Source organism: Vigna unguiculata, chromosome 7, assembly GCF_037176805.1.
Source record: "Vigna unguiculata cultivar grain cowpea cultivar isolate G323 ecotype 2 chromosome 7, ASM3717680v1, whole genome shotgun sequence".
In the NCBI taxonomy this organism is placed as follows: domain Eukaryota; kingdom Viridiplantae; phylum Streptophyta; class Magnoliopsida; order Fabales; family Fabaceae; genus Vigna; species Vigna unguiculata.
The window spans coordinates 7,759,420-7,784,586 of record NC_140798.1 but is presented as its reverse complement, the minus strand read 5'-3'; the positions used below and the strand labels follow the sequence as shown (position 1 = coordinate 7,784,586).

The window sequence follows — 25,167 nt, the reverse complement described above, 5'->3', positions numbered from 1 at the left end:
CTTCCAAGGCATTTACTGACTGAGATTTCTCATGCAGTAGATAAACATGTCCATAACGCGAAAAATCATCAATAAAGGTGATGAAGTACTTCTCTTTATTGAAAGAATTTACATCAAACGGACCACATATATCGGTGTGTATGATTTCAAGAAGCTGAGTGCTTCTCGTGGCTCCTTTCTTTGTGTGTTTAGTTTGTTTGCCTTTAATACAATCCACACACACATTCAGATCAGTAAAATATAAATCCGGAAGGATTTCATTCTTTACTAATCTTTGCATTCTTTCTTTGGAAATATGTCCCAAACGTTTATGCCACAAGAAAGCAGATCATTCATCCACTAAACTACGTTTAGTGCCAACACTGTGATGCACAGTCATAAGAGTTTCAGCATATAAATTATCCAAATTCAATTTATATAAATCATCATAAAGTGTATCAGATCCAGTCATAAAAGTACGCTTAAACAAACTGAAACAACCATTCCCAAACTTAAAAGAATATCCAGCAATATCAAGCTTAGACAAAGAAATTATATTCCTAGTGATACTAGGTACATAAAAAGTATCCATAAGGTCTAAGTGATGTCCAATGTCGAGGATTAGACGATAAGTCCCGACCGCTTCCACTGGAACTTTCTCTTTATTGCCCATGAAGACAAACTTCTCATTTGGGTTTATGGTTCGGGTTGTAAGAAATCCCTGCATCACATTAGAAACATGAGTCGTACATCCAGAATCAATCCACCACGTATTATGGGGAACTTCAGTTAAGTTTGATTCAAAACATACATAAGCATTATGCTCACCTTTCTTTTCGAACCAAGCCTTACGCTTTATGCAGTCCTTCTGGAAATGTCCAGACTTCCCGCAGAAATGACATTTGTCATTTTTTTTCTGGATTTTGGTTGAGGACTCGTCAATCTTCAGTGGTCCTTTACCCTTTCCATGTTTCTTAGCAACTTTCTTTCTAACAACTCCTTGATTCTTCACATATTGAATAGAGTGGCTTCCTAAGTTCTTCAGTCGGGTCTCCTCCTGAACTAGCATATTGTGCAATTCATGCACATTCCACTTGTCTTTCATGGTGTTGTAGTTCATCTGGAACGGACCATACTCAGACGGTAATGAGTTCAAAATGAACTGCACGAGAAAACCTTCATCCACTGCCATTCCTAAAGACTTAAGTCTTGCTGCGATATTTGTCATCTCGATCACATGCTCATGCATAGTACGCGAACCGTCAAACTTCATAGTGGTCAACGTACTCATCAGTGTCCCAGCGAGAGACTTATCAGCAGTTTGGGAGCGCTCTTCCACAAATTTCATAAATTCTTTTTTGTCATCAGTTTTGGGAAGAGCTGACTTTATATTACTTGTTATGCTCATTCTCATAAACATTAAGCTAAGTCTGTTTGATCTTGCCTAAGCTTTGTAATGGGCTTTCTCTTCATTGCTACTAGCATCCGTGATAGCAGCCGGCTTTTCAACTAGAAGAGCTAGATCAAGATCCAACACACCTAAGTGAAATTGGACTTGCTCACTCCAGTCAGGGAAATTCAACCCATTAAAGACTGGAACAGACGAAGCATGCGCGTGTAAAGAAACCGGAACAGAGACTGCAATTAACACATGCCTAACATTAATGCTTTGAGTCATAAAACTAAACGTAAAAACAGATTCAGATATAAACAATCATTCTATGCATACTAATGTTCTCCTTTGGGAGATCCACTAATACACAAACATAAACATAATGATGCTAATCACATTATAACATTATTGATAATTAAAATATGCATCAACTAGAATCACCTACTACCTTTGGATATATAAATAAAACTAGTGACGCATACAAAATTATCTACAATCATGTTCATTAATTATGAGAACAATTAATCAACCTTTGGGCGATCCTTAAATGTCTTATAATTAATGAATTTTAATTAACCTATAAATTTAATTATTCATAATTTAGCATCCATACTATGGGTAATTAAAATATAAAAAAAACATTAATAATTTGAAATCATATAAACTTTAAAATTTTGGCCACTTTGGTGACTAACAAAATTTATCATACTTAATTTCAAATAAATAAATACACATACATTTAATTGTTATAAACTTTATATATCTTCCTCATTAATTTTAATTTAACAATAACAAACATAAATATTATTGCAAATTAAAATAAAATTATTAATTATTTATATAATAAAATAATTAATATTAATTTTATTAGTGACATCAACTAATAAAAGCATTACACTTTAATTTTAATAAATAAATTAACAGTAGTGGAATGTAACTTCACATGGTGCACGTTCACACAATAATAGCATACGTTCGGTAGTGGTTTTATGTCATTCACACATTATGCCATATTACTTTGCCATTCACACATTATGCCATTCCCACACTTCATTCCACAGTAAACAAGCGGTTTGCAATCCACGTAAAAAACCGACTTCTTGATGTGAGGGAAAAAAATGCACGCAGTACGATGCAACACATTCTATTAATTCCAAATAAAAGGTTCATGCCTTTGACATAGCAAAGCTTTACGTGAATTTCTTTCAAGTATGTACAAAAACTTTTCTAATTCAATTAGGCACCCATTCTACTTGCAGTTTAATCACACACGCAATTCCAGCAACGAGAATCAATTCTCGTTTCCAACATGGCATTCATATTCTATTTTAAAGCAGCGGAATACTTAAATAACCCTTCAAACTTTAATTAGGGTTCATAAACAATCAGAAACAAACATCATAAAAAGAGAATCATAAATCCTACAACATAGGCTCTGATACCACATGTAAAACTAATTAAGGATCTTTAAGATTTATAATTCTCACACGATAAATCATAATAGAGCACTAACCTTGATCCATGAGAGATCCTGTGAATATGCGTTCTTCAACCACCGTTTCACAATCTATCTCTTTGCCTTTCTTTCTCTTCTCACACGTTCTTGATGGGTTACTGTGAAAAGAACCTTATGGCCAGAGACAGAACCCCTATTCCTTTTTATAAACCAACGTCCATAAGTTGGTTTTTATTTTATCTTTATCTTTATTTTATTATCACTTCCCATAATAATAATCAATAAGTCTTTATATTTTATTAAATCACAATTGGGCCCATCATAATATTTCAAATGAGTCAGTAATAGAATTAATTCGTCAATTAATTCTAACAGTTAAGACATGAAGAATATTGGCCACCATACCAAGGGCCATAGGTTTGGCCTCATCCTGCCACAAAAAGGACTGAGAAGGGTCGTCCTAAATCAAGTAGAATTAGGACTGAGATGGACATTAGGGAAGGAAGACAATCAAGAAAGTGTTCCTATTGTAGAACTGAAGGACACACAACCTAATAACCCTGCACTTTCATGACCTGCATCAAACCACTTAGTTTATGTTGTACTTTGATTTGTTTTCAATAAATATAAACTTCATTCAATTCAATGGCACATCTTTTCTTATTATCTTTTATTCTTACTTATTTTACATAAACCAAAAACATATAAAAAATTAATTTCATATACAATAATAAAATCATTTTAAATTATTTTAATTATTTCCTTCATTTCTAAATTAATTTAGACAAATTTACAATATTTAAAATATAAAATTTTTAACAATTATCCAAAACTAAAAGAAGCTTATAATTCCAATTTTTGTTAACACATATTAAAAAAAAAATTCATACTTCACAAATTATGAAACAAAATTTAAAATTAAATTGAATTATATTTTGAAATTACACATAAAATCACTTACTATACGATACAAATTCATTTTTTTAATTTACAAATTCATAAACACAATAAATTATTCTTTATTTTACTATTTTTTTCAAATAACACCTCAAATAACTAATAAAACATTACTAATTCGATTTTTTTAATTTTTTTTACTCTTATCTATTTTAAAAAAATAATTATATCATCGATTTTTTTAATTTCTTTTACTCTTATCTATTTTAAAAAAATAATTATATCAATTTTAAAATTAACAAATTCAAAAAAAAATAAAATTATTTTTTTTCTAATAACTAATAACACATTTATAATTCTATTATTTAAAATAATTTATTTAATTATTTCTATTTTATTGATAACAAAAATAAAAATTAATTATATTTATTTTAAAAAAACTTTATGTTTCCATCATTTTAAAAATAAAAAAAAAACAGTACAGAATTGAGGTCCCAGGGACCGAATTCAGACTAGTATAAAAAAAAATTGCAAAATTAAATTTAAAATTCGGTTGCCCGAAAACCGAATTCTCAACATAAAATAAAACTATGCTATGAATATAAATATTGTGCACAGTATGCTATCCAGAGAATATTTTGGAAAAAGTATGCTACATGGGAAAAAAAAAATCCACATGCATGACTAGGAACTGGTTATAAAGGTAAAGGAGTGATATTCCATTCTACGATTTGAAAAACACAAGGTATTTTTATAAAATTAAAATTAGCTCTGCAGGAAAATCCATTCAATACTAGGTACTATAAGCTCCAAGCACAGGTTTTGAATAATGAAGCAAATAAAATATCAGCACAAAAGGAACAAAACAACTCTATTGAGTACAAGGCCAAAATGGAACAAAACTTTAGACTCAGCGCTTGCCACCCCCACCACCAAGCTTGGGTCCTTTGGGTGCAGCACCCTTGCTAACAGCACCTTTGCCTTGGGATTTTTGTAACTTAGCCTGAACTTCAGCCTTCTTTGCCTTCTTCTCATCCTTTGTTTTCTTTACCCTTTCTTTGATTTCACTGCAGAACATATCAACTTCAGGTAATGAGATACTGTTCTATATTTGTATTAGATAGAGATGCTGTTATATAATCACTCAACGACAACATTGTATTTTAGCATGAGAAAACTAAAAAGAAAACAAAACACACCGCAGAGCAGCTTCTCTAGCAGCATCGCGAACTTCTGGTTTCTCTGTTCTCTTTTTCTGAATAACTTCCAGTGTAGCACCAACAATGGACCTAGAGTAAGGTTTCTTGGTGGCCCTACGCCTCTTTTTCACAGCTTCTTGGGCAATATCCTACACATCACAATTACACAGATAAAGAATCAATGTAAAATTTAATCAAAACATCATAGAGATCTCAGGTAACATCATTATCAAGATAGAGTGGTACAGTAACCTGTTTGAATGTGTGATAATTTAAAATAAGGAATAAAAAGATGGTTATTATACAAATAATTTCATTTAGATATTCACCTTCTTATGCTGTTTCCTGTACATGGCAGTCCAGGTGAGTTTTGATGGCTTCAATCGGTTGTGGAAATACCTCTTGCATTTGGAGTTCGCAAAGAGGAACACCTACTCATTTAAAAATCAATACTCTCGCATAAGTAACCAATTATCAAGACAGCATTGCATAGTACCATATCATCCGTAAAATTCAGAAAACGACACAATTATGTTACCTGAGAATCACCACGAACAAATCTTATGCCTTTTCCAGGGTAGATCTTTGCACCACTGAAACGGCAAAGTTCGGTCCTAACATCCAAACATCAGCTGCCAGTTAGCATACCATTTAGGTGCACAGATTATAATTTGAAATATCACCAACCATTTAATTCATACTACCAAAATGATCCATAAAAGACTACTTTTTATTAGTGAAAAAGAGTTTTATAGTTTGAAATACCATCGAGCATTCAATGACTACTAATACAATGTCCCATAAAGCACAACTTTTGATTAATAAACAACAGTTCTGACTATCTCGTTTAATTTAAAACACACATTTTTTGAAAATATAAATTAATTGTTGCAAGCACTGATACATAGAAGGTGCAAAAAATTATGAACTCCAACGTATATTGCGACTCAGATAAATACATCCAATAAACAGAACAATCTCAGAAACGATCTAAAGTAGTTTGGAAACGATCTAAAAGCCCAAAAATGACAGCATTGCAAATCCCTCATCTATTATAATTAGTCGATTTACAATACCAATTTCTAACAAATTCATAACAAAAGAACAATAAACTCTACTAGAAAAAGCAATCCCACTTCAGCGAGCTTAAATCGATTAGTCAACACTCTAACAATTTGCCTATCCGGAAACGACGGCGTAGCTATCAACTACAAGAATACAAGAATGACAAAAGGACAAGTCGCGTGTTCGCACCGATACCAAAATGAAAACAAAGAGCAGAGACCCTTCAATAAAGATCGTGCATGGAATTCAGGAATGAGATTATTGAACAAAAGTAGAGAGTTTGATTTTGGAGAAAACCTACTTGAGAACCATTGTCGCTGCTGTTCCTCCTCTTGAATCTCCTTTTCCGTAGAAACCCTAGAATGCAATGGTTGTTTATATCTATGTATACCCAAAATCTCAATAAATAGCCTTGGTTTATAATAAAACTACGATAATGCCACCCGAAATTAGGTCGGACTGCGAACATGTATAGTTAGAAAGCCCAAAACAACCTTTCTCAGTAAGAAAGTAAAAACAAAAAAACAAAAAAAAAAACTAAGCAAGTTATTAGATAATTGGGCCTGGGCTGATAGTAAGAAATTTATTCGATACAAAATCTCTTCTACTATTTACTATATCTATAAGAAAAAAGTTAGTACAATTGAAAATTAATAAATACCCGGTGATCATAACTTGATACCTGTCATATTTTTAGATTTTTTTGACATTTCACTCTTTCTTATTCTGCAAATACCCTTCTGATTATAAGAAAAACATGTTTGTTGAAGTGGATTCTTTTATAAAATTCATCATCTTTTATCCGTTGCTTTACTGTACAAAAACATATCCTCAAATAACGAATTTGTTCTTTTTTTTATTCTTTTTCAATTTTGTTGTCTAATGGTTTTGTTGTAATTCCCTCATTCCAAAATAATAATTTATTACCTTAACCATTCATATTAACGACAAATATAATTATTATAATATTTTAAATATTTATTTAATTACATTTACTTTTATATAATTTATTTTATAAAAATTAAAATATTTAGAAACTACATATGCAGAAAAGTCCTAAAAACAATTCGTAAAATAGTAGTTTAATTTAAGAAATCAAATTTAAAAAAATTTAATTACTGTTATATTTGAAATATTTATTAGATTATGTTTATTTTTTAATTTATAAAATAATTATTTTCAATAATTAACAAATATTTAAAAAGTACTATGCCAAAATTCCGAAAAACAGCAGTTTAATTTAACAAAATTCCTAAAAAATAATTAATATTATTATTCTATTATCGTTATTAACGATAAAATTATTTGCATTATTATTAGTAATAGTAATATTATAATTAATAGTAACAGTAATATTACTATTATGATTATTATTAGTAATATTAATATTAATTTTATTTATTTTGTTGTTATAATTATAGTAATAAAATTTCATTTTTATTATATTATTATTATTATCTTTATATTTAAGTAATTTTCTAAATTCAAATAAGTAGTTATAAAATTAATAAAATAATAAAATTGAAAAAATATTTTTTTTCATCATAATTGTAACGTCTCAAATAAAAAGGTAAAGCCCATTTAATAAAACGCCACATACATAATATCTAGAGGGTACGAAGATTTGGAATATGAAGTACTCCGTACCCCAACATATCCATAAAACATAAAAGAGGCCCCACACGGCCTAAAACCAAATACACTAGCGAACTAATTGTACGAGTCTTGTACAAATAAGAAAACATAGCAAATAAATTCTTCAGCGATGGACCCCAAAATGGGTCCAATACCCGTCCAGTCCATCAAGCTGTATCATTCCTATCATCATTACCACTGCCAAATGTTCTCCTATCTGCTCACATCAACATAATTTATGATCATCGCAATGACAGAAGAGCCACATACAAGATAACCAAACAAGCAAACATGGTAAGCTAGTGCAAAGAAACCTTATATCACAATAGTCAACATGCAAATCTCAAAGTCAAACATGAATAGCAGACATTCACACGTAGATTACCCAAAATCATTTAAGACCCCCAAGACTTGACTATCCGGATACGCACGATGAAGCACCACCACGTGGCAGTGGAATTATGTCCTAGCAATGAGGCGTCACCACGAGGCCTTCGCGGAATTATACCCTTACAAGAGGCACCACCACGTGGCCTTCGTGGAATTACGTCCTGGCCTTGAGGCACCACCACGATACTCGCATGGAATTACGTCCTTATGTCGAGGCACCACCATGAACTCTCACCACGGGGTTCATGGAATTAAGTCCACTAGGTGAGGCACCACCAGGGACTCCCATTAGGAAGGTCCATGGGATTACGTCCAACAGATGAGCCGCCACCAAGAGCTCTATCTACAAGAGTCATGGAATTACGCCCTACCACACTTAGTTCATGTTTCACCAACCAATCAGAAAGTTCTCACAATACTAACATCATGTACAAATAACCAATCATACAACTCATGCTTTCCAACTCATACACAATGAAGCAACATATCATTTCCACCTCAATCTTATATATATATCATGGCACCATCCCTCAAACCCTCACAGTAAAGTATTTAGATCAGGCAAGCAATCCACACATTAGTAAACCATTCAACGATAGTGCCAAACCTGCTCGTAGTCTCGCTCAAGCTAACAGGCCTCACTCAAGCGAGAGAGACCCTCTCGCTAAGGCGAAACCCTTCTCGCCTAGGCGAGAGCGCAAAAGGGGAACAATGGACTTTGTAAATCGACTAATTATTATTATTATTATTATTATTATTATTATTATTATTATTATTATTATTATTATTATTATTATTAATATAATCATTTTTATTATTATTATTATTATTATTATTAATATAATCATTTTTATTATTATTATTATTATTATTATTATTAATATAATCATTTTTATTATTATTATTATTATTATTAATAATAATAATAATATAATCATTTTTATTATTATTATCATTAGTTTATTATTATTATTATTATTGATAATGTTGTTATTATTATAAGTATTTCTTTTAATTATAAAAATATTATTATACCAAATAATTTTATTAAATAAATTTTTAATCTTTTAAATATTTATAATTTATAATTATTAATAATATAATTATTTGTATTTAATGATTATTATATAATTTTTATATTTAGTTAGATAAATATAATAATTATTATGTTATTATTTTATAAAAAAACAAAAGAAAAAAAACTTATGTGTATGCACGGGTCACAAACTAGTTGTATTACCAATTGGTAATTTATTTAATTTTAAACCAATAATGTATGGGTGGTTTGTCTTTCATAAACCATGATAAAATTCCAATGCACTTTTCGATCCAAACAAATTATAGTTTTCCTTTTCAATGTGATGGATTATATATATTGTTTATATAATTCTATGCAAAACTCTGTGTATTCCTTTTTTTATAAAAATAAAAAATAATAAAATAATTATTATTATTATATTTATAAAATAAAAAAATATTTTTATGTTATTGTTTGTGTATGACTATCTAATAGCATGATGTTTTTCATTCAATGAGACATCACATTCCTTTCAAAATACCTCTCTCACATTATCACATTAGTATTACTTTTATCACTTGATATCAGAGCTCACAAAGGGTTATGTAGAGAAGCAACATTCTTCTTGAATTTAGGCAACGAAATGACTACAATGAAATGTTATAATTGTCACAAGCTCATGCACTATCAATGGGAATGTAAGAAAAGGGTGGCAAATTTTGCAAAAAGTTAGGCAGAGAGTGAAGAACACATGTTGTTAATGACTTATATTGAAGAAAAGGAGTAGCAAAAGACAAACATGTAGTTTCTTGACTCGGGGTGCAATAATCATATGTGCAGAAAATAGGAATATTTTTTTAAGCTTGATGAGAAATTCTCAAAGCCAATGACGCTGGGAAATAATTCAAACATGGTCGCTAATGGGAAAGGCAACATCAAACATGATGTAAATAGAGTTATTAGCATTATCTCGGGAGTTTTTTATGTTCTGAAGTTGAAGAACAACTTGTCAAGTCTACGACAATTACAAGAGAAAGGGATGAGGGATGAACATTTTATTTTAGTAAGGACATGCAAAATATATCATACAAACAAAGGTTTGATTATGAAATCTAATATGTCATTAAATCACATATTTATATTGCATGTCATCTCTTTGCTTGTAGCACACACTTATTTTAACATTATTGTGAAAGATGTAGTGCAATTGTGGCACTTAAGTTTTGAAGACTTACAAACTCTGCAACAAAAAGGAATTGTGGAAGATTTGCCATTGCTTAAGTCGCTCTCTAAGTTATGCAAAGGTTGTCTAGTAGGGAAACAACATCGAGATTCATTTCCCACAAGAAGTTCTTGGAGAGCTTCACAAATTCTTCAGCTTGTTCATGCTGACATTTTGTGAACCAATTAAGGAAACTTCAAATAGTAAGAAAAGGTATTTGCTTACATTTATTTATGATTTCAGCCAAAAAACTTGGGTTTATTTTTTGACAAAAAAAATCAAAGGCTTTTACTCTTTTCAAAAGCTTCAAGTTACATGTTGGGAAAGCGAAAAATATTTCACTCAAAGGGTTGTGCACAAATCATGGTGGAAAGTTTACATCTCGAGAATTCAACAATTTTTACCATGCACATGGAGTACAAAAATAATTGACAATTGCATATTCACCGTAACAAAATGGTGTTGCACAATAGAAGAATCAAATAACCATGGATTTGGTTTGCAACACGCCATCTGAAAAGAAAGTGCCTACAACTTTATGGCCAAAAGCAGTAAATTGGGTTTTGCACGTGTTATACCGCAGTCCAACGCTAGCGGACAAAACACCCAAAGAAGCTTGAACTGAAATCAAGTCATCGGTCTAACATTTCAAAGTTTTTAGTTTTATTTCTTATGCTCATGTATTAGATAATTTGAGCTATAAACTTTATGAGAAAAGCTTAATATGTGTTTTACTCGAAATCAACAAAGAATCAAAGGCATACAACTCTATGATCATATCTTACAAAGGATTATAGTATGCTCATGTGATTTTTGAAAAAAAAAATGAAGAATGGGAAAAGCTTAAGGTGTGTTTTACTCGAAATCAACGAAGAATCAAAGGCATATAACTTTATGATCATATCTTACAAAGGATTATAGTATGCTCATGTGATTTTTGAAAAAAAAAAGAATGGGAATGGGATAAACAACATGAGTCAACTATATATGCGAGCTAAAATGGGAAGATGGTGAAAATGTTGTCTTGGAATAATATCTTGTAGAAGATGTTGTTGATGCACAATCAGATGAGTCTCTTGCCACTAATCAAGAAACTTTTGAAGGTCTTGTGAAAGGGAGGATTAGAAAGCAATTCGCTTAGCTAAAAGACTATGTGTACAGTGAAGGGTTATTTGGTGAAGAAGCACTACAAAAAATTGTGTAAGTTGTGCTGTTTATTTTTGTATATTACGAAATTTTTAAACGTCATTATTTACGTGTGTGGCGTTTGTTGAAATGTGTTTGGTGAAGGGTTTTCCTGCAACATAGCATTATTAAATAGAAACAACAACTTATCATATACCTTTGTCATGAGTGGTGTATAACACACATCATATCATGTAATAAAGTAGAAATGGATTTATTCAGTAAATTTTAATTTTTAATTCCATTCATTAGAATGTTATCCTAGAGTAAATGAATCCAAAATTGAGTTAATGTTACTTGTATTACAAAAATAAAATGTCTGATAAATTACCTAAACATGTGGTAAGCATAAAAATTATATTCAACTTATTTAATTAGAATTGTCCTCAACATACACTGAGAAATGTACTACTTGGCTGAAAGATTCTAAAGATTGAACTTTTCTAAAGAAACCACAATTATATGAGAACTAAAAGCCTCATTTTTTAACACTACTAATTTTGAACTAAAAACCCTAAAACCTTAAATCTTGTTCGCAGTGGAGAACTGAAAAATAGAGCAAAATAGTTTTTGAACATAGAAACCTTAAAATCCTAACACACATTACCTTGAATGAATAAGTAAAGCTAAACCAATGAAGAACACAAGAATAATGAAAGAAGAACTGGTCAATGTGTTAGGAAATGGTTGGGAGCAACACAATTTGGAAATGTATTGGGATGATAAAGAGTGATTGTGAACAGTTGGGGAAGAGGCAAACAACTATGAAACAGTTGGGGAGCGATTACAAACGACTATGAAACAATTGGGGAACAATTACAAATGATTGAAAATTGAAGTGAATTGGCTGAAGTAGACACATTGAATTTTGAAGTTGGAAGTGAATGTGACTTTGTTTTGAGAATTTCGAATGAAAAAAATATTGGAAAAAGGAATAGTGATTTTGGAAAAGGGGGGATATCCACTTTAACAAAAAAAGAAAAAGGGATACAAATATTAAAAATGGAAAACATTTCACAATATGAAAAACATATTTATTAAAAAATGACATTTCTAAATAACATATTTTTCAATAATAGTATGACATTTAATAATACAACAATTAACAACACCATATTTTACATGTAAAGTATGATAGTTTTCAAAGTATCATATTACACCGCAAAAAAACATTTTTAAAGAAGTTTCATATTAAAAATGTCATTATATACATGATTTTTTTGTAGTGAAGTTATATTTTACTCAACATTATTTGTGTTGTATATTGCTAGGGCCAACCAACTCAATTTTGAAGAAGTTGTGAAGATTGAAAAATGAAGAAATGCCATGGATGCATAGATTAAGGTGATTAAGAAAAATGACACTTAGGAATTAATTGATCGACCAAAAGGAGCTAAAGTAGTTGGAGTATGCCTGGTAGTGAAAGGATATGTTCAACATTATGGTGTAGATTACGCTAAAGTTTTTGCTCTAGTAGCTCATATGAAGAATGTGTGGTTGGTAATCACGTTCGCAACACAAAAAGGATGGGCCATACATCAACTAGAGGTGAATTCCACCATTTTTAATGGAGAATTAGCTTAAGATGTCTTTGTTGAGCAACCTTGTGGTTATGTGCAAAAGGGGAACAAAGAAAAAGTGTACAAATTAAAGAAAATTCTTTATGGGCTTAAACAAGTCCTAAATTCTTGGTACACCTGCATTAAAGCATATTTTGTCAATGAAGGTTTCAAAAAATGTGAATATAAGCATACTCTTTTTGTTAAACAAAAACAATAAGGGTAGAATGATCATTGTAAGCTTATATCTTGATGATTGATGAGCAGATAAAATATATGTGTATTCATGCATTATTTTAGGCAATTTTTATTCATTTGTGCATTATATGAATAATTTCATCATGCATTATCTTGTTTTGAATCATACATTTGGATTTGTGCATTGTTTATGCAAACAGGTTTAGAAGGAGTTAGTTAGACACAAAACAGAATGTTCCACAAGTGCCTGGTGGATTTTTCCACGACTTGTGAATTTGGCTTCAAAAGTGAAGGATTTAAAACAACATGTTCCACAAGTGCCTGATGGATTTTTTCATGACTTGTGGATTTAGCTTCAAAAGTACAGGATTCAAAACAGCTTGTTCCACAGGTGCCTAGTGGATTTTTCCACAACCTATGGATTTTGCTTCATAAGATCAAGCGCAAAACGGTGAGTTCCACACATGGCATGTGGATTTTTTCCATAACCTGTGAATTTTTCAGCGAGAAATCTTAAGATGACGTGGATTAACAAGGATTTAAATGAAAAGGAAAATAAAAGAAAGAGAAAAGGGGGGGAAACAATTAAGGGAGAGAAGTAACCACCTCAATAAGTGGAGAGAAAGTGGAAAGGATAAAAGGGGGAGGATCGTTCATGAAAAGCTTCTTCTTCCTCCTCTTCAACTTCGTCATTCTCTTCTTTCATTTTTTTTTTAGTTTTTTTTTCATTATGCAGAACTAATTTTTCTTTTTGTTGGAGGATTGATGTAAGACTCTGGATTTTAGTTTCTACTCTTTACCATTAATGTTTTGTTAATGTTATTTATCTCAGTGCTCTGTTTATGGTTTTATTGTTTATTCTATGAGCAATTTCACAATTGGGAAATTACGAATTATTTGTGATTATAAACAAGACATGTTAGGTTATGTCACAATTGGAAAATTGGGCATACCTAATTAGTTTGCAATAGAGATTATTATTGATTTTTCGTGATTGTATTGAATTTTTGTAAACCGACCTAAGGAATTGGGGGTTTGAATCCAATGAATAGATTTTACTTACTAAGGGATTAAGGGTAAAATAACTATGAGTAAACTCAAGTGGATGATTACATTGCTGACATCAATTGAAAAGGAGTGGAGTTATAGAGAAAAGGGTATGAAATCAATCTTCTGGCAGTTCTTATATTGATTGAAGTTTTTGTTATAATTTTATGTTCGCAAATCTATTGAATCACATTTGGTCAAAATTACGTAAATTAGGAATCTAGTATTCAATGAGTCAATCCCAGAGGACGATATTTTATTACTACTTTAATTATTGGTTCACTTGTCAAACGTTCATCAATGATCTTTTGTTTACAAGAAAGTGACGAGTTAATGTTTATTGAGTTTAAGAACTCAATAATGCTTGAGTTTGATATGATTGATCTTGGTAAAATGAAGTATTTTTTGGGTTTTGAAGTCTTGCATAAATCGGATGGAATCTTTATTTGTCAAAACAAGTATGTTGAGGAGATGTTGCAACATATTGGACTGAATTAGAGCAACCCAGTTCAAACTCCAATTGTTCCTAGTTTTGAGTTTTGTAAGGATGAAGGAGGAAAGTAGGTAATAAAACATATTTCGTGCAAATGGTGGGTTGTCTTATGTATCTCACTTTGACTTGTCCAAATTTGATGTTTGTTGTAAGTCTTTTGAGCATGTATATGAGGAGTCCCACTTAACTCCATTTAGAATTATCAAAGAAGGTACTGAGGTACATACAAGGAACTAATGAGGTTGGAATTTTATACAAGAAGGAAGGAAGTGATAAATTCATAGCACATGCTGAAAGTGACTATGCTAGAGATGTGGATGATAGAAAAAATACAATTGGAAATGTTTTCTTTTTTTGATCTGGAATTATATCATGGTGTTCTAAGAAACAACCAATTGTAAGTTTGTCAACCACAAAGGCATAACCATCACAGTGGCATCATGCTCCTCTCAAGCTATTTGGCTAAAGAGGTTATTCATGACACTTGATCAAACTGAACATGAGCCTATAACTATTAAGTGTGATAGTAGTTCTGCCATCAAATTATCAAGAAATCTGGTAATGCATGGACGTAACAAACATAAAATGTTTGTTTTCACTGTAAAATTGTTGTTGTGATGACAAAACATCTCAAGATGGATTTTTTTTGAAGTTACATGCAGCGCTTGGAGTGAAAACAATGTAAACTAACTTCTTTGTATTAAAGAATTTAGTTTAAAGGAGTAATTGATATAAATTAGTCTAATAAAATCTTGTTTTATTAGAAGCTCATTTTCTTAAGAATAAATAAGTTTTCAATTAAAAGTATATTTGCGGTAACTCTTTATTTATAAGCTTTTGCTTAGTTGTGTATGGTTATTTAATAGCCTAATACTTTTCATTTAATAAGACAACATATTCCTTTCAAACTCTCTCTCTCGTTATTGCTTTAGAGCTACTTTTATCGAAAAATATAGTAAAAAGATGTTTTAATTCTTAGGATTATAATAAATTAAAATTGAATGTTTGATATTTAATAACAAAATAGTTAAATAAGTCACTCATACTTTTGTTACCAACATTTTGATGTGTTTCTTTAAGTTAATTTTGTTCAAAATTTTGAAAATTTGGAAGTAACCAACAATAGTTTTTATTGTCATCCTCGTCCTTATTTCCATTATTTATACCAAACACGGATATAAAAAATATTATAACATGATAAAAAATAGATTGTATTGTTAATGGTTCCTTTTAAATATTTACTTATGGTATGAATTAATGATTATCCATTGATTTGATACATTTACTCATATGATTGATATGATTGATACTCTCTTTATGTAAATATTTGTATTAACCAGTTGATTTGTTTCCTTTATGGATTACATGTTCTATCTATAAATAGGATTCTTCCTATCAGTAATAAGATACTTAGAAAAGTTGATCCCTATTATCTCATTATCTATTCTTCTTTCTATTCTCTATTCTTTTATCTGTTATTAGTTTTATTTTATAACACGTTATCAGCATGATGCTCCAACCAGTTGAGGACTAGTGAAAGCTTTTTCTCTCTAACGACAGTGCTATGGGTGTCTCAATCCGGGCTCTTTTTAATCCTTTCTCCATTTACAATTTTACCTTATATTCTTTCTCTTGTGATAAGAATTGTTTAACTTTATCAATTTTCATCTTCATCTTCGTCTTATTATTTTTATTTTTATTATGATGGTGATTATTATTATTATTATTATTTTATGTGCTAGTTATAAATACGCGAAATGTTGCAACATTTGGATTTGTGACCTTTGATATTACAAGGAAGAATTATTTATATTAGATATTAAATGTTTAAATACATTTAGATGCAATGGGTCTTCGTGATACCATTAAAGAAAAAAATAAAGCATCTGAGCAACTAATTTGTTCGTGCGATAACAATATTGTGAATAGAGATTTCACAAATATTATGAATTTATTTCATGCCTTTGTATAACTGAATAAAGCAATGAAGCTTTTGATAAAAAAATCACGATATCCATCTAATATGCTCCATTCCCATAAGTAAATGGAACAATAAATATTATGAATTTATTTCATGCCTTTGTATGGCTAAAGCAAGTAATGAAGCTTTTGATGGAAAATCATGAGATCCATCCAATATGCTCCATTCCCAAAAGTGAATACATAAATAAATATTATGAATTTATTTCATGCCTTTTTATGATTGAACAAAGCACTGAGCTTTCGATGGAAAATCTTGAAACTTGTCCAATCGGTCTTGTTCCATTCCCAAAAGTGAATGCAACAACATTTTATTTATATTTTCATGATTGTGATATTGATTATGGACATGGTTATAAAGAAAATTTCAAAGACACATTTTGTCACCTGAAGTAGCACAATAATGTGAAAAAGGAAAGAGAAAAACGTGAAAAATTGGCAAATAAGATGAAAGTATATATTATCATTACGATGGTAAAGGCCATTTGAGTTGTACTTGTCGTACACCAAAGCATCTTACAAATAATGAGAAGAACATAGAAATACACTTTGCTTATGAAGATGCTGATTTTGATTATGACCATATAGATGTTACTCATCTTGATATTATTATTTTATTTGTTAAATCAAATGGAAGTATGAATCACCTCATTGCTTATGAGAGTGTTAAAAAATGGATTTTCTCATATTGATATTTATGTTTATATGAAGAATGAATGTTAGCATTAACACCAATGATGAGGATACATGTCTTATTAATAGTGCAACAACTTGTACAATTCTCAAGAGTAATAAAATTTCTCTTGTTTGGTAATGTGAGACATCAATGTTAGTATTATTTATAGTACTACAAATATATGTGAAGGCTATGAAAGAGTTATTATACTTATACCAAAAAGTTGAATATAAACTTATTAAGTTTCAAAGATATTTGTCTAATTGAGACAAACAATGAAAAAATATATGAAATATCTTTATATCTCTACGATTGAGTTGAAAAAAAATGTATTGGAGAAATTATCGAACTTCTCTCATGGTTTACACATATATTAGTACAATTGAGATACATGTCATGGTAAACCAAAAGTTTACGAATATATATATATATATATATATATATATATATATATATATATATATATATATATATATATATATATATATATATATATATATATATATATATGAATGCCTTGTTTGGCATGATCTGTTGGATGATTTGTACTACACATATATCAATACAATTAAAATGCATCTCATAGTAAAACCAGAAGTTTACAAATCAGAATGAATTCCTTGGTTGCCATGATCAGTTATTATGATGCGAAAAAAAAGGTTGAAAAACTCATATGGACACACATTTAAGAGTCAAAAGACTTCTTCAGACCAATGAGTTCTCATGTACTATACGTTCACAAAGGAAAGTTGATAATAGGACCATCACAAGAAAAATTAGAAATGAGTCAATCTCATTTTCAAAATGAATGCAGGGTGATATTTGTGGTCCAATACACCCACCATGTGGATCATTTCATGGTTTTGATTGATGCATCAACTAGATGGTCACATATTTGTTTATTATCTACTCGCAATCAAGTATTTACAAAGTTATTAGTACAATTAAGAGCTCACTTCCCAGATTATCCGATTAAAAAAATGTTTTGATAATATTGGTGAAATTACATCTCATGTTTTTCATGAGTATTGTATATCAATTAAAATTGAAGTTGAACATCTAGTAGCACATGTTCATACTCAAAATAGACTTGCGGAATCATTACTAGAACGTTTAAAATTGATTGCAAGACCATTACTTATGAGAGCTAATCTTTTGATGGTTATTTGGAGATATGCAATTTTGCATGTTGCATTATTGATTCGCATCAAGCCAACGAGTTATCACAAATACTTTATTATGCAGTTGGTTTTTGGTCGATGACCTAATATTCTCATGTAAGAATTTTTTAAGTGTGGTGTATATGTTTCAATTTCCCTACCAAAAGGGACTATGATGGGTCCTCAAAGATGATTGAGAATATATGTTGGATATGATTCTCCCTCAATAATAAAATATCTTGAACTACCAATAGTTTGATTTATTTATAGTTCAACTTTTCGACTGTCACTTTCATGAATAAGTTTTTCCAACATTATGGGGAGAAAGAAAACAATTGGAAAATAATAGTGGTTGGAATGAATTATCATTATCTTATCTTGATCCTCGTACAAAAGAATGCGAACTAGAAGTTCAAAGGATAATTCATTTACAAAATTAGTCAATCAATTACCAAATGTTATTACTAACAGAAAGGGTAATCAAATTATATATATCAGATGTTAATGCTTCGAGTGTATTTGATATTAATTCATAACATGCCTGAAGCGTGGTAGGCCTGTTAGTTTCAAAGACACGTTTGAAGCGTGGTAGGCCTATTGGTTCCAAAGATAAAAACTCTTGAATGAGAAAGAGAGTTAAAATGCAAGATGACCTAATCGAAAAGGTTGAAATCCCAAAAGATTCATTTGACATAATTAATGATTTGGTTCCAAAAGAACCTCAGGTACCTGAAATTGTTGAAAATGATGAGATCTAAATAAATTATGTCATGAATCATATAATATGGAACCAAAATAAAGTCAACATTGACGAAACTTTTACATATAATATAGCGATGAATGCTATGAATGATAATGAAGATCAATAATCAATGACCATTGAAGATTGTCGATAAAGAAATTATTAGCCAAAATCAAAATATGCAAAGAAACATAACTAGATTTGCTTGTTAAACGAAAGGTTTTTGGACTTATAGTTCACGCACCTGAAAGTGTCAGACCCGTTGGGTACATATGGATTTTTGCGCAAAAATCAAATTAAGAATGATAAAATTGTTAGATATAAAGCACAATTGGTTGCTCAAGGTTTTTCACAAAACCTTATATTGATTTGTGAAAAGACATATTCACTAGTATTGGATGCAACAACATTGCAATATTTGATTATCCTAGTTGCACAACAAGGTTTGCATTTACATCTAATGGATGATGTTACAACATATTTGAACGGTTCTCTTGAGAAGCATATTTATATAAAAATCCCTGAAGGATTTTATTTTTCCAACAAGACAAATTCTAAAGATGGTTATTCAATAAAATTGAATAAGCTCTTTTATTGATTAAAACAATCAGGACGTGTATGGTATAACTGTCTTATTGAGTAATTATTAAAAGAAGGATATACAAATGATCCTATTTGTTCTTGTATTTATATGAAAAGATCTGAGAATTAATTTGCCATAATTATTGTTTATGTAGATGGCATAAACATCGTTGTAACTCTTAATGAGCTCACAAAGGCAATTGATTGCTCAAAGAAAGAATTGGAGATGAAGAATCTTTCGAGGGCAAAGTCTTGTTTGAAATTAGAAATTGAGTATTTAAAAAGGGTTTTTTGTTTTATACATGAAGATGCTTATATAATTAAGGTGCATAAAAATGTTCTAAATGGACAAGTCACATCCATTATGCACTCTAATGGTTGTGAGGTCGTTAGAGGTTGATAAATGCTCTTCTTAGACCGAAAATGATGAAGATCTTTTTAATCCAGAAGCACCATATCTTATTGTCATAGAAACACTAATGTATCTTGCTAATTATACTCGACTTGATACTGCGTTTGTTATAAATTTGTTGAGCAATATATAGTTCTTCAACTACAAGAAGAAAATGGTTTGGAGTAAAACATATATTTCGTTACCTTAAGGGTACTACGAATATGAGATTATTTCATCCAAATGATTCAGAATCAGACCTAATGGGTTATGTATATGCATGTTATTTTACATATTCTCACAATGTCACAATGGTTGATCACGAACAAGATGTTTGTTCACATGTGGTAGCACAATGGTTTCATGATGATATATGAAACAAACCATAGTAGCAGCATTGTCTAATCATACAGAATTACGAGGAAAGTTGTGAATATGTTTGGTCAAGGTCTATAATTCAACATGTGCAATTGTGGCTATCTCCGACAAAGATGGAATCAATAACCATACATGAAGACAATAATGTATTGTTCAATTGAAAGAATGATATAGATATCCAAAAATTCATTCACGTGAAAATCTGACAGGTCTATTTATAAAGTCTTTGTCAAAAAGAACTTTTGAGCAAATGATTCACAAGTTCGGACTTCATCACCTTAATGATATAAGTTTACATGAGGTGGAGAAATAGAATATGTGATGAACAATATTGTATTAAAGAATACAAAATGTTGTACTTTTTTTCCTTCACTAGGTTTTTTATCCCAAAGGGTTTTTTCTAGTAAGGTTTTAATAAGGCAAATTCTCTTATCAATGGACACTCAAGGGGAGTGTTATGAATTAATTATTGTCCATTGATTTGATACATTTACTCATATGATTGATGCTCTTTTTATGTAAATATTTGTATTAACCAGTTGATTTGTTTTTTTTATGGATTAAATGTTGTATCTATAGATAGTACTCTTCGTATCAGTAATAAGATACTCAAAAAAGTTGATCCATATTCTCTCATTATCTAATCTTCTTTCTATTCTCTATTTTTTTTATCTGTTATCAGTTTTATTTTATAACAACTTACTATTTTTCAATTTCAATGAGATATATTATTTACTATCAAATATATGATATATGTTTTACATTTACATTTTATGTCTTTAATTGGTATTTTTAATATTACATCTAATATAAACGTCTCATTCTATTTAAAAAATTTGAAAATCTGTATATTCTATTGGAACTCGGTAGAGTCATAAATATTTACAAAAATTATTAAATACGAGGTAAGTTTAAGATAATAAAATCTCCTTAATTATAAATTTTGTTATAATTAATGAAAAAAATTTCAACTAGTATGTTACTAAAATTCTTCATAGGCATTCATTCACAATATTTATCTAAATAATATTATTTAATTTGTATAGTCATAATTTAATGTTGAATAGTTAGGTTTTAGTCTGTTATCAAGAAAAACAAATTTTAAATTGATCTCGAGAAATCGAATTTTAGCATAACTCTTAATGTTGAAAATGTTATTCTATATTTCATATAATTAAGTTAATAAATATATGTAACGATAAATGTTGTAAAATCATTAATTTAAATTTCCATTTTTTATCATCAAATTTGAATATTATTTACATGGAAAATTTTATTTAAATTTTTGCAAAAACAGATTTCAATTATATCTTAATTTAAATTTCAAAATCTAAACTCTAAAATTATTCTCAAATTTAATGAAAAAAAAAGTTGAGAATTTTTGTTAAAATTTAGTTCTCGGATAGCTGAATTATGATCTACTTTTGGTCATGGTGAACCAGAATGTAATTCAGAATTCAGTTCTTCATACTTGAATTGTGATCATAAACATTGATGATTCGGGAAAATACTCTTTTTTTTTTTTTATAGTTGGGAAAACAAATTCCACAGTGAATAAATCCATTTTAAAAAGTAATAAAGCGGTGGCAGGTGAACTGCTTCACCAACCAAGATCAATGATTAGTAGATTTGGCCATGACTGTTAGCTACATCATTCGAGATCTTTTTACTGTAGAATAATAAATCATAAATCATATATATATATATATATATATATATATATATATTCATGCACTGAAAAAAATAAATAGAGGAATATATAGAGAAAAGAGAAAAAGAAAGATAGTGATATTCTGAAATGAAAAATAAAAAGTTATTTTACATTACGAAAATGTACTTATAAAAGTTTTTTTGTCTCAATTGTTTAACGGATTGTAAAAAGCCTAGCAGGTTTTGCCAGAAAAGGAAGGGTTGAGTTTGAATGCAGCACAAATCTCACTTTCAGTTCAAAAAGGAAAAAAAAATCACTTATTTAATGGTTAATATTTGTTGGCGTTAAATACAAACCAAACCTAATTTATTTATTTGTTCAAGCAATAATAAAGTGTGTTTTCACGCATTTTAGGATATATATATATATATATATATATATATATATATATATATATATATATATATATATAAAAAGTTATACCAATATTTGACATATTTTAAATTTTGTATAAAAAATTAAGACGCAAACCACTATATAGACATTATTTTTCTTTAATAACTAGCATACACGCAGGCTATATAATTTTTTAAATATGAACAATAATATTTTAGTAGGTGATAAAGTGTAATGTTATTAAGTTAATATATAAAATAAATTTATATTTATTAAAAATGAAGTGAAATGTTAAAAAATAAAGTGAAATGAACAGAAAAATTAATTTTTGATGAATAAAAAAAAAGAAAAAAGATAAACAGTTTTATATAAAATAGGTAAAAATTATCATTAATTTTAAAAGCTTAATAAATAATTATATTATAAAGAGTAAATTTGGTATTATGAAATATAGACACAAAAGAATGAATCCTCTTTATATATTGTTATAGATTCACAAATATAAAAAAAAAAAAAATTAAATCAATACCCAAACAACAATTTTCTTAAAAATTACGTGATAGTTGACTTTTTTGTGAAAAGAAATCTCAGCTTCTATGAGGTTCACGGCAAAAATCTCAATTAATTTTTTTAAACTACGTCATCTTTAATTTTCTACCATTAATAAAAATAGGGAAAAATAGATTAATTCGGATCTAAAATTAAAAAACAAATTGCTTAATTTTTACATTATTTTTTTTATTTTTGAAAAAAGTTAAACATTTAAAAAAAATTATATCTTTTTTACATATTAAATTAAAGTATTTAATTAAAGGTAGTGTCTTATTAGGATGAACTTTGTAGGGTATTTTTTTCAGATCAAAAATTCGGTTTTCATAATTTTTCAAAATAAATTATGATGATAACTTCAAATATTTTTTTTATTCACTGTCTTGTCGTGAATTAAATTGTAAAAGACGATGATTCTAATGGAGTTGCTAGAGAGTTAGATGTATTAATTGAATATGTAAAATTGATGTGTTTATTTTTAGGGAATGTCTTTCTCATTGCTAAAGGTAGACGTTACTCCATTAAAACATGTGAGTCCTGACTTTTTAATCCTCCAAGCTTATGTTGTTTGACATCAATGCATATAGTAATGTTACTAAAGTAACCATTTGGAACAATTATATTCTTTAAAGTTTTGAGAAAGATATCCTTATTTACATTTGTTAATGTATGTATGGCACAGAGATATCTACCATTTTCATTAGGCCCAATATCAAGTCTAATACATCAAAGTTGCAAATCCTTTCATGCCTTTATATTGTCCTTACATTTATTTGAAATATCATTTAACAATGTAAACACCACATTATCACATACATTTTTCCAATATGCACATAACATCTAAATTGTGGTGCAATAAGTTGTCTACCCAATAAGGAAGTTAAAAAAGTATACTTTTATTCGCCATTGTTGAATGTCTAACTTGGTATGATTAACTCCTTATTGTCTTTTTGGTCATTCTTCAAGTATTTCTTCTTTCCCAAATTCAACATTAAGATTCTTAACTTGTTGTAAGCAATCATATCCTAAGATTGACAAAGGTGGAATTCTATTTTCTATAGTTCCATCAAATATGGCCTCCATCTAACCAATGATGATGACTTATGAAACAAATTTTACCACCTTTAACAAGCTTCATAAAATTTGTGTCAAAATTACATTTAGGACATGCCAACCCACTATGTGTGTTCCATCTAGATAGGGTTTCAAGACCATGAAAATCACTAATAGTCCACAATATGGCTGCATGTATATCAAACACTTCATTTTTATATGAAACAAAAGTTTTGGTGCTAGTGCTCTATAAATCTTTGAACTCTTCTATTAATGGCTATAAATATACATCAATATCATTTCTTGGAGCTCACTTTCTAGGAATGCTCATGGAGAGAATGAATGAACTTTGTTTTGTACACATCCAAGAAGGAAGGTTGTACGGTATGAGTACAACTGACAAAATATTATGACTAGTGCTTAGATTGCCATATGGATTAAATCCATCAGTACCTAAACCAAGTTGCACATTCGAGGGTTTGAGGCAAAGTGAGGATATTTAAAGTTAAATGTGTTTCATGATTTAGAATCTTTGGGATGTCTTAAAATGCCTTCATCTATACTTTCTTATGCATGTTGTGACACCCCAACTACTATATTAAATAATTATTATTTGATAAAAAGATATGGAATTTTTTTTTTACAATAAAATTTTCCTTGAGATAACATTAATAATAACATAACTTCATATATATATATATATATATATAGTTTACATCTTTGTAATTGTTCATGAAATATTACAATATATATATATATATATATATATATATATATATATGTATAATATTAAGAGTCATACATCAGAATAAAAGATTATCTATATTTTTAATATCTCCTAAAGATATTAATAGAAATTATCCATGAGTCAAT

At 29.3% G+C, this 25,167-nt stretch overlaps 1 protein-coding gene across 1 annotated transcript; it reads right to left on the bottom strand.

Moving 5' to 3' along the window:
- Window positions 1-4,455: 4,455 nt before the first annotated feature.
- On the bottom strand, window positions 4,456-6,433 carry LOC114190139 (large ribosomal subunit protein eL24-like). The gene is made up of 5 exons (XM_028078921.2): window positions 6,291-6,433; window positions 5,463-5,538; window positions 5,254-5,355; window positions 4,925-5,073; window positions 4,456-4,792 (listed from the first exon to the last, which is right to left on the bottom strand). The coding sequence occupies exons 1-5, from the start codon at window positions 6,299-6,301 to the stop codon at window positions 4,636-4,638; spliced, it is 495 nt and encodes a 164-aa protein (XP_027934722.1). The 5' UTR covers window positions 6,302-6,433; the 3' UTR covers window positions 4,456-4,635.
- Window positions 6,434-25,167: the final 18,734 nt, after the last annotated feature.